Here is a 17,833-nt window from a genome sequence, read left to right on the forward strand (position 1 = left end):
CGCAGTTTCCCACCTAGTGTATGGCCTAGATCTTCTCCATGTATGTGCCATGTACGTGTGACAGGATGCAATTCTCCAACTTCTACTCGCGCGAATCGCTTTGGAATTTCTAATTCGACTTGTATCTATTCTCTATAAAAGTAGAGAAAACGCCTTATTGCTGCTTTTCCGAGATAAAAACCTCCAAATCTTTCCCGTCTTCTCTTCTCCGCGCGTTTTCACTCTCGAAAAAGAAAGGAAAAGGAAAAGATTTTTTTTTTAAAGAAGAAGTAAAAAAAAAAAAAATCTTTCGTCTACTGACTCTTTCATCCGAGACAAGAAGAAGAGAAGGGGAAGAAAGAGAAGCATTCCTTTTCTCCAACAGATCTGCCTCTTCTTTTCGGGAATTACTCGTTCTTGTAAGTGATTTCCCTTTCCATCTTCTCTCTCTCTCTTTTTTTCGATTTTTTTTTCAGAGGATCTTCTTCAATTTCTCCGCTTATTTGCAGGATTTAGTACCTAGATCGGTGCCCTTGAAGAAAAATCAGCGAAATCCTTCTTTTTTTTCCCTTAATGTTTGCTGTTTGTGTTTGTTTCTTTCAAGATTCGGATATTTGTAACGGATGTTTCGTTAGGAGATTGATTTGTTTCAAGTTCCGCTTTTTACCAGATTTAGATTTTCAGGATTTCCGAATCGCCTCATATTTTTCCTCGCTTTTGGAATTTCTGATCTGAAACTATGCAATTTCTTCGTTTGTCTTGAGATTTTGAGCTTTCGGAGGAGAATTCGAGCAGAAAATGCCACTTTCAGAGCTAGACCTTCGTGATTTGATCCCTCTCTCTCTTTCCGGTTGTGATTTTGGGATCTCTGCAAATCAAGTTCTGATTTTAGGTCTGTTTTGTGAGATTCAGGGTTTTGTTTTCCGTTCATTTCTTACTGAAGGTTTTGCTACTTTTGCATTCTTTGCTCTGTGATTTTTTTTTATTTTTTTGTGAGTTCTGTCGTAAAAAGGAAAAAAGAAAAACCCTATTTTTTGAGCTCTATTTTCTTTTCTTTTCTATTCTTTCTTTCTTTTTAATCTCACTTCTTCAGATTCATCTACATTACAAGCTCTAAAAAGCTCTTCAGCTTTCTTTATTTTATTTCTATTTTTACCACGAGTTTCGTGGGACCACCCTCTAATTCTAGCCCTCGGCACCTCATTATTGGGAACATGCATATGATAGGATGGTAATTCCAATTCTCACAAGTGGGGCCACTTTTCCGTAATCCAGACCGTTCATCTGTTGCATCACACCGTCCATGGACCATACTTTTTCATTGAATGTAGACCGTTGTTTTATTACCCTCCCCAACCGTTCATCTGTAGCCATAAGCCTTCCACAGACGATGGCCCCCTTATCTTATGGATTGCTACTTATGGTCCGCTATGTAAAAATCTTTGTGATGACTGGACAATCCTAACCGTCCAATTGATTGCCTTTGTTTGTGGAGCGTGAACTGCTGACCTTTTCAAGTCAGCATTGGGTTTGCAGGCACGCTAATCCTGTCACTGTGAGTTGTTATGTAGCCCATTTACTGAACGGTTCTGATGATCGAGGTGGGCCCATGTAAGCTGGCGGCGCGCTACAGACCTGCTCCATTCCTTATTCTCTATTTCTTTTTCTTTTTTTGTCTTTTTTTCCTTTATTGGGTGCTGTGGGTTGTAAAGGGTTTTTTAAAAGAGCTTGCAAAGCGACATTCGTGAATAAAAAGGAATTTCCCAACCTATTTCCATTTTCTAAAATTATATTTAATATATTTATGTTTTTCTTCCTTGCTGTTTACGTTCTGTGTCCTTAAGCTTTTATAAATTGAAAAAAAAAAAACGATTTATATATATATATATATAAGGGGCGTTGATGAAAACAGGGGGCAAATTGGAATTATAAAATTTCGTTTATAAGTGCTCTTTTGGGTATTGATTGAAGATGATATGATGCTTGGAATCAGAATCTTCATTTACATGTTCTGAGAAACACCGCCTCCCTCTGTTTTCAGGAAGATGTTTCGTTTGTTTTAGAACTGGGGTTTGGAGTTGGATTTTCTTTGAAGCTGGGCAGAGATGAGAACAGAAACTTGTAGAAATTCTAAGGTATGTCCTTTATTCTTCTTCTTTTTCGGGGTATAAAATAGTAAAATCATTTTACTGGAGTAGAAAAAGGGTTCCCTGGGTATTTCAATTTGCAACATATGTTTCAACCGTTCGATCATTCAACCATTTGGTTGGACTGTAGGCTACTTATCAGATATGGTCCCACATGCAAATCGGATAGTCTGGGTCCTTTCTCTTGCTCGGGTGGTAGACTCTCGGGAGTTTCAACACCCGGTCAAGGGTTGAGTACCCATAGGTGAAATTCCACTAGCGTGAGTGTGTGGGGGTGTGTAAAAAAAATAAAAATAAAAATTATATTTTTAAAAAAATTCAAAAAGTCAAATGATCAAAGGGTTGAAATATTACAGCATTGGAACTTTTTCTTTTGGGATATCCCTCATCCGAGGTATCACCGATCGTGTAAACGGTTTGAATTCTTAAAAAGAAGAACCCAGATTCCAAGCACAGGTCCCGGTGTATTCTATAAAAATACGCCGCCGTGTATTATAAGAAACCTCTATTCCTAACCTGGTGAGTAGGATTGAGATCCAGCGCGTGGGCACGCGTGTGAAACATCAGGCTGTCCGTCTGCTACCCCATGCCTTGTATCTGATCTAGCCTCAAAGCTAGGAAGAGCTAATCACCTACAACTGAAAGTACGGTCCGATCCACTTCCGAATTTTTCGTTGGCACCTTTTGTCCATGTGGACAGATAATGTTTTTTTTTTTCCTTTCAAGGAAAGATGGTTCTAAAAATCGGGTCGGATGTGAGGTTCACGTACAGCTGGTTGTAGGTGATCATACTCAAAATTAGTACGGTATGCGCATGAAGTGAGCCATAAGCGATTGAAAGACGGTTCAATTGGATGTGCCAGCGTGGGTGGCCCACCTGATGAGTGGGCTGAGGAAGGCCTGCCTGCCTGATGAATATCCACATTTTCCATGAGTGCCTGGCTTATGTATGACATAAATTCAACCCCAGCTGCTCATGAGGTGGGCCATGGCAGTTGGGCTCGTCTGATAAACGGCTGCAACCTGTTGCACGGCTGCACGTGTGCCGATGTCACGCGCGATTAGCCTTCTGAGGAAAATAAAAAAGACTAAATAGCCTGCAACCAGCTGTAGGTTAACTTCACGAAGTTGGGCTAATGCCACGCGCTTGTCTACTTGCCACTTGTTGGAATGATTTGATCTTTACACACTTGTTCCATACTGGCACGTGTCTGTGCGTAGATACATAGGGCTGCCAGCCTCCAAAGCGTGGAATCGGTACCATATAACCTTTGAATATAGCTCACTTTCCATTGATCCAAACCGTTTATATGACAATTCTCAGTTGGTATGGTGGAAAGTCCTTGACTTTTTTGTGTCATCCTCCATCCGATGGGAGCAATGAGAGCCCTATCAAATAAACGGTCTGGATCATGGAAAATAAACCCAAATCCAATGGCCAGAGCCCGTACGTACCTGATTGCAGTACCTCTGGTTGTATTACGAGTGGAAACACAGTATCTGAACCGTACTCACGGTGTAGTTGATTCTCCAAAAGATTTTCAAAAAAAACTGAAATAATCGGCTTGATTTGATTTCTTGTAGTCTTCGTGGCCGAAAACAGTGGTGAGAAAATGGCTAAACATAAAGAGCAGAGCCGACGAATTCCATTCCGATTACGGGATAATAGGTTTGCGAGATTTTCAACTCTTCTTTTCCTTTCCCTACTCTCCTTCCATTAATCCCATCCATTGATATCTGTGTATATTATACATGGGCCGTTCTTTTCGCATCGTTAAGAGAGATTTTCTCTTGTTTTTCACATGAGCGCGTGCAGGAGGGATGGAAGAGAGGCGGAAGAGCTGCTCAGACAAGGACCGCTACGTTCCCCTAAAGGGGAATATATTGTCAGGTACTCCTGCACACTTCGTCTTTTTTGTTACTTGCACTACTTGCACAGGAATGTTTTATGTGCAGTGACATGTAGACCGTTGATTGGTGGCCCACGAATAAATGGTCCAGAAATAAATGCAGCAATACTCGGGAGAAAAGCCCAAATATTTCATGTTTAGATCTTCCGTTCTAGAATATTTGTGGGCCATCCCAATCTTCCTTGGGCTCGTAAAATCAATGGTTTGGATGGGCATGCATGGATGGTTTTCCTCGAAAAAGATTACTCATAGGTCTGTTTTTTCTAGGATCATTAGTTCACTTCAGTAGTTCCTGTCTACTTGTTTGGGACTTGGGAGTGAGTTGGTAACAGTTTCGGTGTACGTTCTCTCTTGTTTTAGGAGCCGTGGAAAATCTGAAACGGCCGCGATTCGAACCGGATGCGCCGGCTGTCTCTGAGACTCAGAACCTAAGGTGAGGAGATCTGCGCCTGCTTTTCTTTTCCTTCTGGAAGACATCTCCCTTTCATTCTGGTAAAAATAACTGACAAAATAGACTTGTGTGTTTGTATCTGTGTCCTTGGACCCATACATAAAGCTGGTAACGCAGATCTGAAATTTCCGGATGAGATCTGGGCCGTTCATTCTGCTGGCGCCAATCTGCCCCCATAGCCCAAAATTCGATGTGTGATTAGATGTGGACTGTGGCTAGCATGGTGTGTTCACTGACATGGGTGTGCACTAACAAGCTAATCCAAAAAAATAAAAAAAAGATGTGGAATGTGGCTACCTACGGTGCTTCTTGTTGTCCATTTACTAGTCACTTCCCTGTTGATGTTGGGTATCTTTGAACTATCATGGTATCTGCAGATTGGCCATCAGGATCAATGGTTCAGATGAAGAAAAAAAACCCTTCTGTTTACCCTTCTTTTTCTTCAAAGAAAGAATTTTTTTTTAATTCGTGACGTGAATTTATTGGGACTTTATTGGGACCAGACTACAGTGGGCTTCACCAACATTCTTTAATAAGTGATGACACATGCACAGCGCACATGGCATCCATGTACATCAATCTAGCCCACCGTCGATGAAGCACTCTCCACTGGTGTCCAGAAACATAACTTATTACCAAAGATGAAGCCCCATCTTTCCTGCCAGCCAATCTCTTGTGTATGACATCTGATCCGGTCAAAGGGTGGGCCCCACCGTGAAGATCAAATCCCTCCAAAACCAGGCCAATTCCACTTACTAAGTGGTCCAAAAATATGCATTGATTCGGACCATTGGACATTCATTGTGTTTTGGCAGTGTGGCCCACATGATGATACGGATTGGCCTTACTTTTGTTTAAGGTGGTCTTCATGGCTGACAAGTGACACTTGTAGGCGTTCAGTTCTAATTCTTTATTGTCATGGCTAAAATCATCTGATCCACGTGATTTTTGGGATATTCTTCATCTGCAACAAGGCCCACAATTTGGATGGTGTGGATTGCCATGTTTATTTGCCCCATCTGTCCTTGATTCATATTAAATCCAATTAGTTAGGATAAGGCTCAGATGATGATGATAATGTCCCATAGATGGACGGTCTGATTTCCAAACCAAAAGGAGCTATTCCTGGTCAGTGTCCTGCAAATGGATTCCTACAAAGAAGTCACATTTAAAGGGAGACATCATTGATAAGATGACAATGGCCACCCAATATTTGGAATTGACACATCCACAGCAATGCCCGCAATATAGATGGCCCTGATTGCAGGGGAAGAACATGTGGACAGCGGGATTATGCTATGATTTCTTCCTTGCCATTTTTGTCCATTTCAGTATTGCAAATCCACACCTTTTTTTCTTTTTGCCTTTTTCTCCTTTTTCTCCGAAAAGTAATTTAATGGGGTGTGTTTGTGTTAAAAGGATGTTTGTGGGGACTTGGAATGTTGGAGGGAAAGCGCCGCACGGGGGCTTGAATTTGAAGGATTGGCTCAGCACTCCCACTCCAGCTGACATTTACGTCCTCGGGTAATTTCTTCATTTCCTTTTTCTATGTCGTTGCCTCCTTTAAAAAAAGGAGTGCAGCTCATGTGTGCTGATTGGCACACGTGCATTGTGCATAAAACTTCCACGTTGGTGGTGTGTGGGGGGTATCTAGATGTTTTCTGGAATTATTGGTGGGGCCCAATCAGCCAAAGGCCTGATTTCATCGACCATCTTGACCTCTGACCTAAATCGGAGGCATTAATAGCACCGGTGAAATTAGGCTAGCAGGATTGAGATTGAAGCCTAGTAGAACGTGCAAGCTGCTCATTAACGACGTGCATTCAAATCGACCCGTGAACTTGGGAAAGGGTAAAATGACACTTTTGCCCTTACTCAAGATCCAATTCTTTTCTGAAAGTGAGATGGCTGTTTTTTTTTTATCCATTTCCTGGAAGGACGGAAGTGGGCCCCACTATCTTGGACGTTTGGGTTGTCGGTGTGGTTCAAGTGGGTCCCACTTCCCATCGAGATGACAGGACTTGCCAATGGCAAATTTGTGGTGTGGGCGTTACGTAGGAGCAGCTCCCACTATTGAGATAGGCTTCGGTGGGCATTTGGACTTGTTGGAGTCCACATCATACATCAGGGCCGTCCATAAGGTCCAATCACTCTTCTTCCACTGCTCTGTGAAATCATAGCAATGAGACCTATCTTCTATGGATCATCCTGTCGGTCTATTCCTCCATGCCACTAAATAGGCGATTTGGATCATTCGATTGTTATGATTTTTCTAAGATGACATGGAGGGGGCAACTCCAAACCAACTGCTTGCATTGAAAGGTTCCCAATAGCGGGATTTTATTGGGAGCCGATTTTGTGCGGCCCTTACCCTGGGGCCCACCTTGATGTATGTATTCTACATCCACACCGACCATCCGTTTCACTAGATCATTTTAGGGCCTGAGCCCAAAAATGATGCAGATTCAATTGTCAGGCGGACCATGTTATATGAAACAGTGGTGATTGAACTTCTCATCATTAAAAACTTCTTAGGGCCCAATGTAATGTTTCAGCAATGTTTATTTTCCATTCAACCCGTTGATAATGTAGCACAAACCAAGATGGAAGGAAAGACAATAAAACAAATATTAGCTTAATCCAAAACTTTTGTGGCCCATGAGAAGTTTTTAATGGTCAATCACCATGGTTTCGTATGGTATGATCCAATGAGATTTGGATCTAATTAATTTTTGGTCTCGTGTCCTAAGATGATCTAAGTAAAACAGATAGACAAAGTAAATGTAGAATATATACATCAAGGTGGGCCACATGGTAAGGGCTGCACCATCTTGGGAGAGGCCGCTGTGGCACCTAATCCGCTCTGGATTTTATTGGGCCATGTGGCAGGGGAGACCCGGGATGCACCGAGGTAGTTGGGACCCTAACTGTGGGGGCCACTGTGATGTATGTGACTACATCCATGACATAGTATTGAAAGCTCATTTTAGGACATGATCCAAAAAATGAAGCGGTTTGAAATCCCTAATGAGTCATAGTACAGGAAACAATGGTGATCGACCATTAAAAACTTCTAGTGGACCACAAGCTTTGGATCCAGATGATATTTTCGTAGTATCTTAATGTAGGTGTTTGTGAAATAAATATTCGAAGGAAACCACAAGTTTTTAATGATGGGGATTCAATCACGACTGTTTCCTGTGGTGTGGTCCACCTAAAATTTGAGTCAGCTTCATTTTTTTGGACCCTCCCGTAGAATGAGCTTTCAAAATGGTTGGACAGTGTGGATTTAAGACACGCATCATTGTGAGCCCCAGAGTCAGAGTCAGGGATCCCACCCACATCGGGTGGATCCGGGTCTCACTTAACCCGCTCCCAATTCCCTATTGACACGTGGCACGTACGTTTAATCTGAACGGTCCAAATAGATTAATTACTCATATGTTGATAATCAAATTAATTCTGATTAATGGACACCTGTCAACGTATACTTTTTTTTTAGCTTTACCCTCCAACGAATGTCCACCAGCCAACACGTGGAATCGTTCTCCGAGTGTAATTTTCGGTTCGCCATCTAAGTGGGTCCCCCACTGTTTAGTCGGTTCGTGTTCTTAGGTACAATCCACGTGTACGGTTGATTTTGAAAATAACACGTTCATCTCCCCTGCATACATGCGCAGCACCCCATCATCCACTTTCGTTAAACTGGTTATCACCTTTCTTTTTCTATTTTGTCTTAATTTAAATTTATAGACCGGCAGGTATTTCCGTAATTCCACTGATTCTGACGCCTTTTCCTTTTTTCCTGTGGGGTAAATCAGGTTTCAGGAAATCGTCCCTTTGAATGCAGGGAACGTCCTGGGAGCAGAGGACAACGGTCCTGCCGCGAAATGGCTTTCCCTGATACGCAAAGCCTTGAATAGCAGCAGCAGAAGAGACCTCGATTTTGGCCAGAATTACAACAGAGCCACCACCCCACCTGAAGAACCGAACCAGAAGCCGAGGGTTAGCTTTTCTGATCTTCTCTCTTTAGAAGACGAGATTGAAGAAGAGGGCTTGGAATTTAGCGAGGATTTCCCGAGCATTGCCGATTTCTTCTCGTCTGGGTTGCCGAGGAGCGGCAGCACGACACGTGGCAGCTATTGCTTGGCCGCCAGCAAGCAGATGGTGGGCATTTTCTTGTGCGTCTGGGTGCGCAATGACCTCAACCGGCACATTAGCAATTTGAAGGTGTCGTGCGTCGGGAGAGGCATCATGGGCTATTTGGGAAATAAGGTGATTCTTTTCTCTGATTTATTTATTTCTAAGCGTCCTCGATCTTGGGCTTTACTTGCTTAGGCTATTTGATATCAAGTGGGGCCCACTTCCGCCAGCGATAAGATAAGATTCGTTGATATCACTTGTCTGCTTGGGCGCCCACATTGGATGGTGGCAACTGCTTGGTATACGACATTGTGTAAGAGACTGCTAGCTGGCACCTCGAAACAAATCAGGTGCGTGCCCCACCTATTTGGGTAGGTGCCATTTGGATATAGTGGGCCCGCTTCCTACGGTGATAAGATTCGTCCCCCCTATTTCCAGATGGGTATTTCACATTGGCTGGTAGGAACCCGTCGTACTTTTTTCAAAGTCGCGTGGGAACAAGCACCTAGAGCCATTGAGGCGTGTCTGGCACACCAATCTAGCTGGTTATGGTCTTTTCTGTCAGCGCTTGTATATTGGAAGTGGAGGAACTATTGTCCTGCTCGTCAGCAAATGTGCGGTTCTCTGACCGAGCAGGATTTCTTGCATGTGTATCGTAAGGCCCACTTTCTCAATTGTTTGAATAATGGAACTGTGGGTCCCACATGCACGAGATCCTATTAATGGTTCATGCACGTGTACTCGAAATTGCACACGTGGCATACATGTAAGTCAAATTGAAATGTCCAGGTCATGGGTATTGTGACAAATATTGCCTAGTTTTGAAATTCTTGCAATTTTATGGCAGAATTATCAAACATTTAGAAGTTAAAACAATTTATATTGTATTTTTAATTTTATTTATTAATTTATAAGAGAGATTAATCGCAAGGAAAACATCTAAATATTAAAATCTCTCAAGAAATTCTCAGTCCTAGAAATTGCCGAGAACGAGATTTGTTATTCTGTTCCTGGGAGCCAGTGTATTCAGGTCATAACTCCAGAAATTGGACTTATTGTTAGGTCCTGCCATCAGATCAACTGGACATTTGTTTGTTGACTTTGATACATTGACTTTTTTCATCTTGACCATTCCGTAATTGTGGACCAGTCAGTCAGTTTGAAATCATTTCCACGTGGTATTTACTTTATTGACTGATGCGAAGCAGGCCCCTAGTTTTGGACCGCTTAATTAGAGTTGCAAGTTCATTCAACTAAGCACATTCCTTTTTTCAAATGGGAAATGATGTGTCACTGGGACCCACTCGATTCGACAGCCTCCTAAACCTTAAAGTAAGTGGGACCCACTTCATCTCCTCACCTCCCAAACATAAGAATAAGTGGGGCCCACTTTTGATTACTGTTTGATCTTGATCGAGCATGACAAGATCCATTCTGCATTAGGAATTCTACACCAAGATTCTCTTTTCTTCCGTTAAAGGAGACATTTTGTCATTACTATAATACTGATGTTGGTGTGAATTTGATGGATTATCACTTGGTCTTGACCTGTTTACAGGGCTCAATTTCCATTAGCATGACACTGCACCAGACGACATTCTGCTTTGTCTGCACCCATCTGACCTCGGGCGAGAAGGAAGGAGATGAGCTCCGGAGAAATTCTGATGTCATGGAAATCCTAAAGAAGACGAGGTTTCTGCAATCTCATAGATTGTCCAGCCCAGCATTTTCCCCTGACAGCATCTTAGAACACGAGTGAGCCACATTATCCTAATCTTATTACTACTAGAAATTTTAAACGTCACCCTTGTTAGGTGGAAATCTTCAATGTTCAATCAGGCATTTTCCCAGCCCAATAAAATTTACATGCGGGACCCACCTTTCAACAATCCCCATTGGATGGCAGGTCCAGTGGTGGATTTCCCCTAACCATCTATTTGGAACCTGTTTATGTAGACAGTTGTAACTGCCCAGTTCATCAGATGGCTAGGATTACCTGCTCAGGTTACTAAAGATGGGCCTGCCTGTACCATTTTTGTGCCTCTTTCGATCATTATGTATTAGCTCAATAGAAAAGAGAACTCAAGCTAATGTGATAGCTAATTTTGCAGCAAGATTATCTGGCTTGGGGACCTAAATTATCGCCTTGCTTCGGGATATGGTGACACACAAGAGCTGTTGCAGAAGAACAATTGGCAAGCTCTGTTAGATAAAGACCAGGTAAGCAATCTAAAAGAGCTTGCTATTTCCTTAAAACCGAAAACCTGCATTTGGCAGCAGCCATTTCAATAGTAAAGATTTGGAATTTCTAATCTTGGTAGAACTTTTCTTAAACGGTGAGATGGCACTCTTTTATGTTTTATTGGAAATAAACTCTTTCATATCCACATGAATACCATTTCTTGATTCTTGGAAATTCTACTAAAAGAGTAGAAATCGAAAAATTGGTATTTTTTTCTATCAAGGCCCAAGCCAAACACTTTTTTTGAAAATAGAAATGTCTTCCTCTAACTCTAGTCTTGTATTTTCAGCTACGGATTGAGCAGAAGGCAGGCCGAGTATTTAAAGGATGGGAAGAGGGGAGGATATATTTCGCTCCTACATACAAATACCTTGAGAATTCAGATCGGTATGCCATGCAAACCACTAAATCCAGGGATAAGCGACGAACGCCTGCCTGGTAAGCCCCTCCCCTCTTCCCTTTCTCTTTCTTAGAAATATGAGTTTTAGGTTGGCGAGTTACTGAAAAGGAAATGGCATGGTGTGAGACTAAATTAGTGAACTTAATTGCCATTCGATCAAGAGATGGCATTATTAAGAAGTGGGCCCTATTTGCCTTAACTTTGTGGAGATTGTGGGATTAACTGGGCCTTCTGATTGCCTTCAAATCCTGATTCGACAGTGATGAGGTTTGTTGTTGTCCACCACCAGGTCATTTCCATGTATTGACCGACCAAAGTCTCCTTGATTTTGAGGTTCCTGTGCCCTACATCACTGGGCCCATTTGGATACCACCAAATAAGTTACTTTTTTCTACTTGCAGCAGTAGATGAGTAACTTATCTGAGATAAGTTTGGTTTAAGGTCAATTATAAGTGACTTTTTTACTTGAAGGTACTTGATCACTTCAGCCTAATAAGTAGAAACCCAGATAAGCCTTTTTTATTTATTATTTTTTTTGTTGTTAGCTTGTTAGTACACCCCGCTGTCAGATCACATTTCACTTCAGCCTAATAACAGCCTAATAAGTAGAAACCCAGATAAGCTACTCGAGGCATAAGTAGCTTATCTTAAGTAACTTAAAATCCAAACACCCCCTAAGAAAATGGTCCTTGATCCAAACCGTACACAGGGATTAAGACCCCTCATCAGATGGACCCTAAGGGCCTGTTTGGCCGGACCGATCCCACGGTATTAGGTGGGATGGGATTCCAAAAAACATCATTATTACCCATGGCAGGGACTGTTCCCTGGTACCATGGGATAAGCTTAATTCCCTTTTTAGTTTGTAATACGGTGGTACATTGAATGGAGATACCCACCATCATTTTAAACTATTGACAATAACATACATGTGTTATATCTAAACCGTTCATTTGTTTTGTAACCTCATTTTATGGCATGGGCCTAAAAATGAAGCAGATCCAAAACTTATGTGGCCCCAAAGAAGTTTTCAACGGTAAGTATTCAATCCCCATTGCTTTCTATGGTGGGGTCCACTTGAGATTTAGATCTACTTGCTTTTTTGGCCCATGCTCTAAAATGATCTCAAAAAATGGGTGGACGGTGTGGATATAGCCCACACATCATGGTGGGACCTACACAACTTGCTAACATTGTGTGGTATTATCACGTGACCCGATACAGATTCCATCTAGCCAACTTCCAAGCTTTTCTACTCTTCCCAAACATGGAGTGGAATTGGCACAGGACCAGATGCAATTCCATCCCACCCAAGCCCATCTAATCCAGCCGGCCAAACAGGCCCTAAAATGTAACGTCAATCGTTTGAAAATCACTTTGTTTGGATGATCGTCAGTGTCCAATCCTGCCGAGCAAGAACACTGGTACCATGAAAAAGGTAGGTCCCAACATGAAAATCATCCGTTAAAAATAATAATATTGATAATAATAAAGGTCAGTCCTGTCGTCAGGTGGGCCACACTGTTGGAGTCAATGATGGTCTGACCCAACATAGTTGTGTGGCCCACCTTGCAAGTGGATCTATGTTGGTGGGAAGGTTGGTACAGTACTACAAATGGCAGCATTGTCTGTAGGTGATCAATTCTCGTCTTAAAACGAACAAGCAGGAATCCTTTAACTGGACGGGTAGGTTTGCGTCAATTGTCTAGTCAGCATCGATGCTTTTATCTACTGACCACCTACAATGTTGTCTCCGCAGCATGGCTCGACGCCCGTAATTAAAATATTCGAGGAAAGGCTGTGTTTGTTTCCATCCTTTCCGTTTCTTTTTCAGTAGCATGCACGCACCTTTGCCTCGTTAAAAGCTTGAAAACATGGAAGAAAGAAAACCTTATTTTACATCCCCGGCTGAGAAGCCCATGTGGAAACGCAAACCAATTAAGATAATCATAATATTTTATGGCCCCCACCAATGAATCAGATCAATCTGATTCTTATGAGGAATACCTGATGAATGGCTCTGATTTTGCCCACGTGTGCCTCATTTCTACATGTGAGACGATTGCACTTGCATCTCTCAGTGTGGGCTTGTCAGCCAACAATTGCTCGCTTGGCTTTTAGGTAGAGGACATTTTAGTTGACTTTGACTGTTCTGATTACTGATCATAATCAATCCTACTAATTGCTAATTAACAACCTTAATAAAATTGGTGTTTATTAATTAAACCATAAACACAGCTTATCAAGGTGTTTTGTTCAGAGAACCAAAAAGAACAGACAGATATGGTCGGTTGATAAATGCGTTTTTACTTCCGTTTGTATTTTAAATTATCATCTCAACCGTCCAAGTCCATAAAATATTTAACTATCTCAAGATCCGACCCTGGCTTTTTTTTTTAATCCTTCTAGATTCACGGACAACCATTCTTGCACGTTAGTAGGACACGGTATTTTGAAAGTCTTCTGAATCCAAATACAGGAGTTGAGTACGTTGATTGTCACTTGTTGGATCTCTGACCCCATTGTTGGGCCCAACTAATGAACAGTTCGGATCCCATCTATCTGAATGCGTGTGGCAGATCAGAACCGCTCATCAGGCTATTGGCAGTATGTAGATGGTTTCCTTAAAATCAGATCAGCTGGCTGTACGTGTACACAGATTTGGACCGTTGCGTGTGGCCTATAGGATGTTTGAATCAGCCTGATTTTTAGACCCACCAAGTTGGGATTGCCTGATGAGAAGCTCTGATCGAACAATCACACGTACGATTAGTTTACACGTGTGAAGCAAGTACCCTTTCAAAGCACTCAGGGGCAGTCTAACCCTCTACAGTCGTGATGTTTCGCTTTGGTGCAAAGTTAAAGATACTGACACCCTCAGCGCAGGTTAGCTGACGAGTCTCGTTTGTCTGGCCTGCAGGTGCGACCGCATCTTGTGGCGGGGGGAAGGGATGAAGCAGATGTGGTACACAAGGGGCGAGTCAAGGTTCTCAGATCACCGTCCGGTCCACTCGCTCTTCACCGTACACGTGGACGTGGCCAGCAAAAGCAAGGTCAGGAGATCCGGTATCCCCACGACAGCAACAAACTCCTCATCGTGCGCCAGAGTACAGGCCGAGGAGAGGCTGCTCATGTTCACAAGGACAGAAAGCTGCCTTCAACCAACCTCATCTAGGTGGTTCTGATGATGCTTTCTCCTCGTTCGTGTGGACTTCGGAAGTGGACTCTCCTCACACGTGCATGATACTGGAGCGGTTCATCAGGATAACCTGACTGTTTGGAGTCAAAGGCTCGAAAATCGTGCTGATCTGATTCGTGGTGGGGGCCACACGTTCAAGAATGATTTGGAGCATCCATGAGGAAAAGGACAGAGCAGTGAAGAAGGGAGGGAAATGAAAGTTTCTTCCGCCTGCTCGCCGTTTCCTAACGGTAAAGGGTGGGAGTGGGCTCGGCGTGCGAGGAGGGGGACCAATGCGCTCACGCGTGCATGATAGCACGCCACCTGTCCGTCACGTGCTCTTTAAAAGGGTGGAGGGCAAAAGTGTAAATTTATGGGCTTTGTTTTTTCAGGAAGGCCTCCATCTCCTCCTATGATGATGAGGGAGCAAGACGACAGTCCTGAGCAGAAAGAGAGAGAGAAATGCCTGCATCTTCTTTTGTTGCATACGTCATATGCGCGGTTTTATCGATGCGCTTCTTTGGTTAGTGTGCGACTGAGCCTTGCTGTTAGAGATAAGAAATACATAGAAATAGAAAGAGAGAAAGAGAGAGATAGAGCGAAGGAATGTTGGCTGTTTTTCTTCAGGCATTTTCAGGAGGGGGTTTCAGCTTTTATCAGAGGCGTGTTGGAGAGAGGGATAGATGGACAAAAGCTTGTTGTAGAAATGATTTGGATGGTGGCTGTTTGGTTGTGTCTAGCTGACAATAACCTTCCCATGCCTTTTTTTTTTTTTTCTCCTTCATTATTTTTTTTTTGGTTGTTTTTTCTTTTTCAATATTAAAATTCTTGTTATATAGTCTTTTTTCTCCCATCTCATATTCTTCCCTGGGCTACACTCTGCTGGCTTCGCACTGTTTTGAACATGGAGAGTTATTTAATCCATAGTTCTGAGTCGACTCGGCAGTATTTCGAGCTGCACTGAGTTGGAAAACTCGGCTGACTAAAAATTGCTTTGTGAAAGATTCAAAGATAAAACCTTATCATTGAGAAACAAGGCATAATTGGGTATTCCTAGGGTATTTTAAGTAATTTAAATAATAAAAATTTAATTATTTAAATACTGAGTCGATTCGATTAACCGCTCAGTCGAGTCTTCAAGTTGACCCACGAAGACTTCAAGTCTAATTTTGAGTTTGTAAACATTAAATCGAATTAAACGCACTAAAATATGAATTCCACTGTTGCTAAGTTCCATCTAAAAATCAGATTCATTGATGAATTTTGACTTTTGATTCATGGACACTTGTTTTTTAAATAAAACCATTGGATTTTTTTTTATTACTATTTTTTTCATTTCTTACTGTCTAATAGAAGTTGGTCAATCTAATAGTTAAATGACAAAATAAAAATTAATTTTTAGTTCTTTATACCCCTAAACCATTACCCAAGTTTTGGACAGTTTATTTTGAAATACTTACACTCAAATAATTTCTCAGTAATTTATAATTGCTTGCGTGTCATTCATCACACTTTGTCAGAGTATCAAAGTATCTCTTTATCAAATTGTGGGCCTCAGTGAGGTAGTGATTGGACCAATTATATAAAAATATGAAAGCGAGGTGGAGCGGAAGTAGAAAGCATTTATAAGATTATGTTAGGATTATAGGGGTATTCCTACTAGTCCGGGTTCGCATTTTTTATAATTGGTCAAAAGACCCATCACGGCTAATGAATCAGACTTGGCTCTGGACCAGGTCTGAATTTATTAGTTTGGCTGTGGGCTGTACTTGGGCTTGACCTGCATGGTCAGATCAATATTTGGGCTGGTCTGGGGGTTGATAGCCGGGCCCAGCCCGACGGTACATTATATCTACTTGTCTTGTGTCCTGTGTCTTGCAAATATTCCATTCTAATCCTTGGTTATGCAACCCATGCAGATTAAATGCAGACCATTGATTTCATTACTGTGGGTTTCTATTTCCATGCATGCATGGCTCACTAGATCAACGGGTAGATTAGCAATTCTCAAGTGGGATATAGGTATGTTATCAATTTTTGGGCTCAGCCTAATTTTATGGGCTTGGTGCTATATTCTAGGCCCATTCCTAACTTGGGCAGGGCCCATTACCATTCCTGATTGTGGATGGAACAAATCTCTTAGGAAGCAGTCTCAACCTTCCAATCAACAACTATTTTGATTTATGGTTAAAACTATTTTGGTGGTTAATATTATCTTCTTCAATGCAAACTTTAGGATGTGCTACATCCAACAGTCGATTGGACGGTCTGGATTGTTGGAGTATAATGTGGTATGATATGCGTACCATTCAATGGTCAAAACTACAACACGAATCTAGCCATCTTCTCTTTTTCTGGAGTTGTTTGCTTTTTGTGTGGAGTCGTTATTACTAGGTACGTCCGCTGGCAGACTATGGATATCGCCTCATCCCTCGATTTACTAAAGGGGGATGATGGATTTCGCCTTTTTTCGCCCTAAAGAGAGGGAATACGCTGGCTCGTACACATGCAGTCAAAATCTGTACACGTGGCGTTAGTTTAACTATGTTTTGAACGTTCCAAATCATGAGAAATTCTTTATATTAATCATAATCCAACGATTATACTCAAGTTGGAGTCCCACGTGGCTGGTTACTGGATATCAAATGGACGGTTGAAATAAAATCATAACACCGATAAAGGGACATGCTTTCTCCCACCCGAAATCGTGAAGCACTTCTTCTGTCTATCCACGTGCTTTGCATGTGACGTATCCACGAGGGACGCGGATTAACTACTGACAGGTTGAGTAGCCAGATTCGCTACTGAAGTGACGTCACCAAGTTCTGTGGGCTCCACCATAATCTATGTTTTGTATCCACACCGTCCATCCATTTGGAGAGATCATTTTATGACATGATCCAAAGAACGAATCAGATCAAAACCTCTAGTGGACCCCACCACAGAAAACAGTGGAGAGAGTGACGCCCACCATTAAAAACTTCTAAGGGCCACAAAAGCTTTCGATCAAGCTGATATTTGTGTTTTCCCTTCTTAATGTCTGTTTTAACTTATGAACAGGTTGGATCTGAAATAACCACCACGGTGGACCTTAGAAAGGTTTCAATGGTGGGCGTCACTCTCCCCGCTATTTTCTGTGGTGGGGTCCACTCCAGCTTTGGATCTGCTTCATTCTTTTGATCATGCCCTAAAACGATATACCCAAATGGATGGACCGTGTGGATACAACACATACATCATGGTGGGACCCACAGAACTAGGTGACGTCACTTCATCTTGGGTCGGGATCGTCCAATCAGTCTTTCTTTTTCATGGTTATATTGACATTTCTAGGTGCATGCATGTGAACCTTTCCACACCCTTTGCGAGTATGTTGACTTTTG

General features: G+C 42.1%; 1 protein-coding gene across 2 annotated transcripts; it reads left to right on the top strand.

Annotated features, from left to right (window-relative positions):
- Positions 1–265: 265 nt before the first annotated feature.
- LOC131243618 (type I inositol polyphosphate 5-phosphatase 8) lies at positions 266–15,303 on the top strand. 2 transcript variants are annotated; one of them, XM_058243105.1, is made up of 11 exons: positions 266–398; positions 2,021–2,114; positions 3,711–3,795; positions 3,943–4,017; positions 4,397–4,469; positions 5,907–6,011; positions 8,309–8,762; positions 10,189–10,385; positions 10,742–10,850; positions 11,162–11,310; positions 14,193–15,303. In XM_058243105.1, exons 2-11 carry the CDS (start codon positions 2,085–2,087, stop codon positions 14,455–14,457), a joined length of 1,542 nt encoding a protein of 513 aa, XP_058099088.1. In that variant the 5' UTR covers positions 266–398; positions 2,021–2,084; the 3' UTR covers positions 14,458–15,303. The 2 variants fall into 2 exon arrangements, with proteins under 2 accessions (XP_058099088.1, XP_058099089.1); XM_058243106.1 differs by lacking the exons at positions 266–398; positions 2,021–2,114; positions 3,711–3,795; positions 3,943–4,017 and adding an exon at positions 4,092–4,288.
- The last annotated feature ends 2,530 nt before the right edge of the window (positions 15,304–17,833 follow it).

The sequence above is a fragment of the Magnolia sinica genome, chromosome 4, assembly GCF_029962835.1.
Source record: "Magnolia sinica isolate HGM2019 chromosome 4, MsV1, whole genome shotgun sequence".
NCBI classification, from domain to species: Eukaryota; Viridiplantae; Streptophyta; class Magnoliopsida; order Magnoliales; family Magnoliaceae; genus Magnolia; species Magnolia sinica.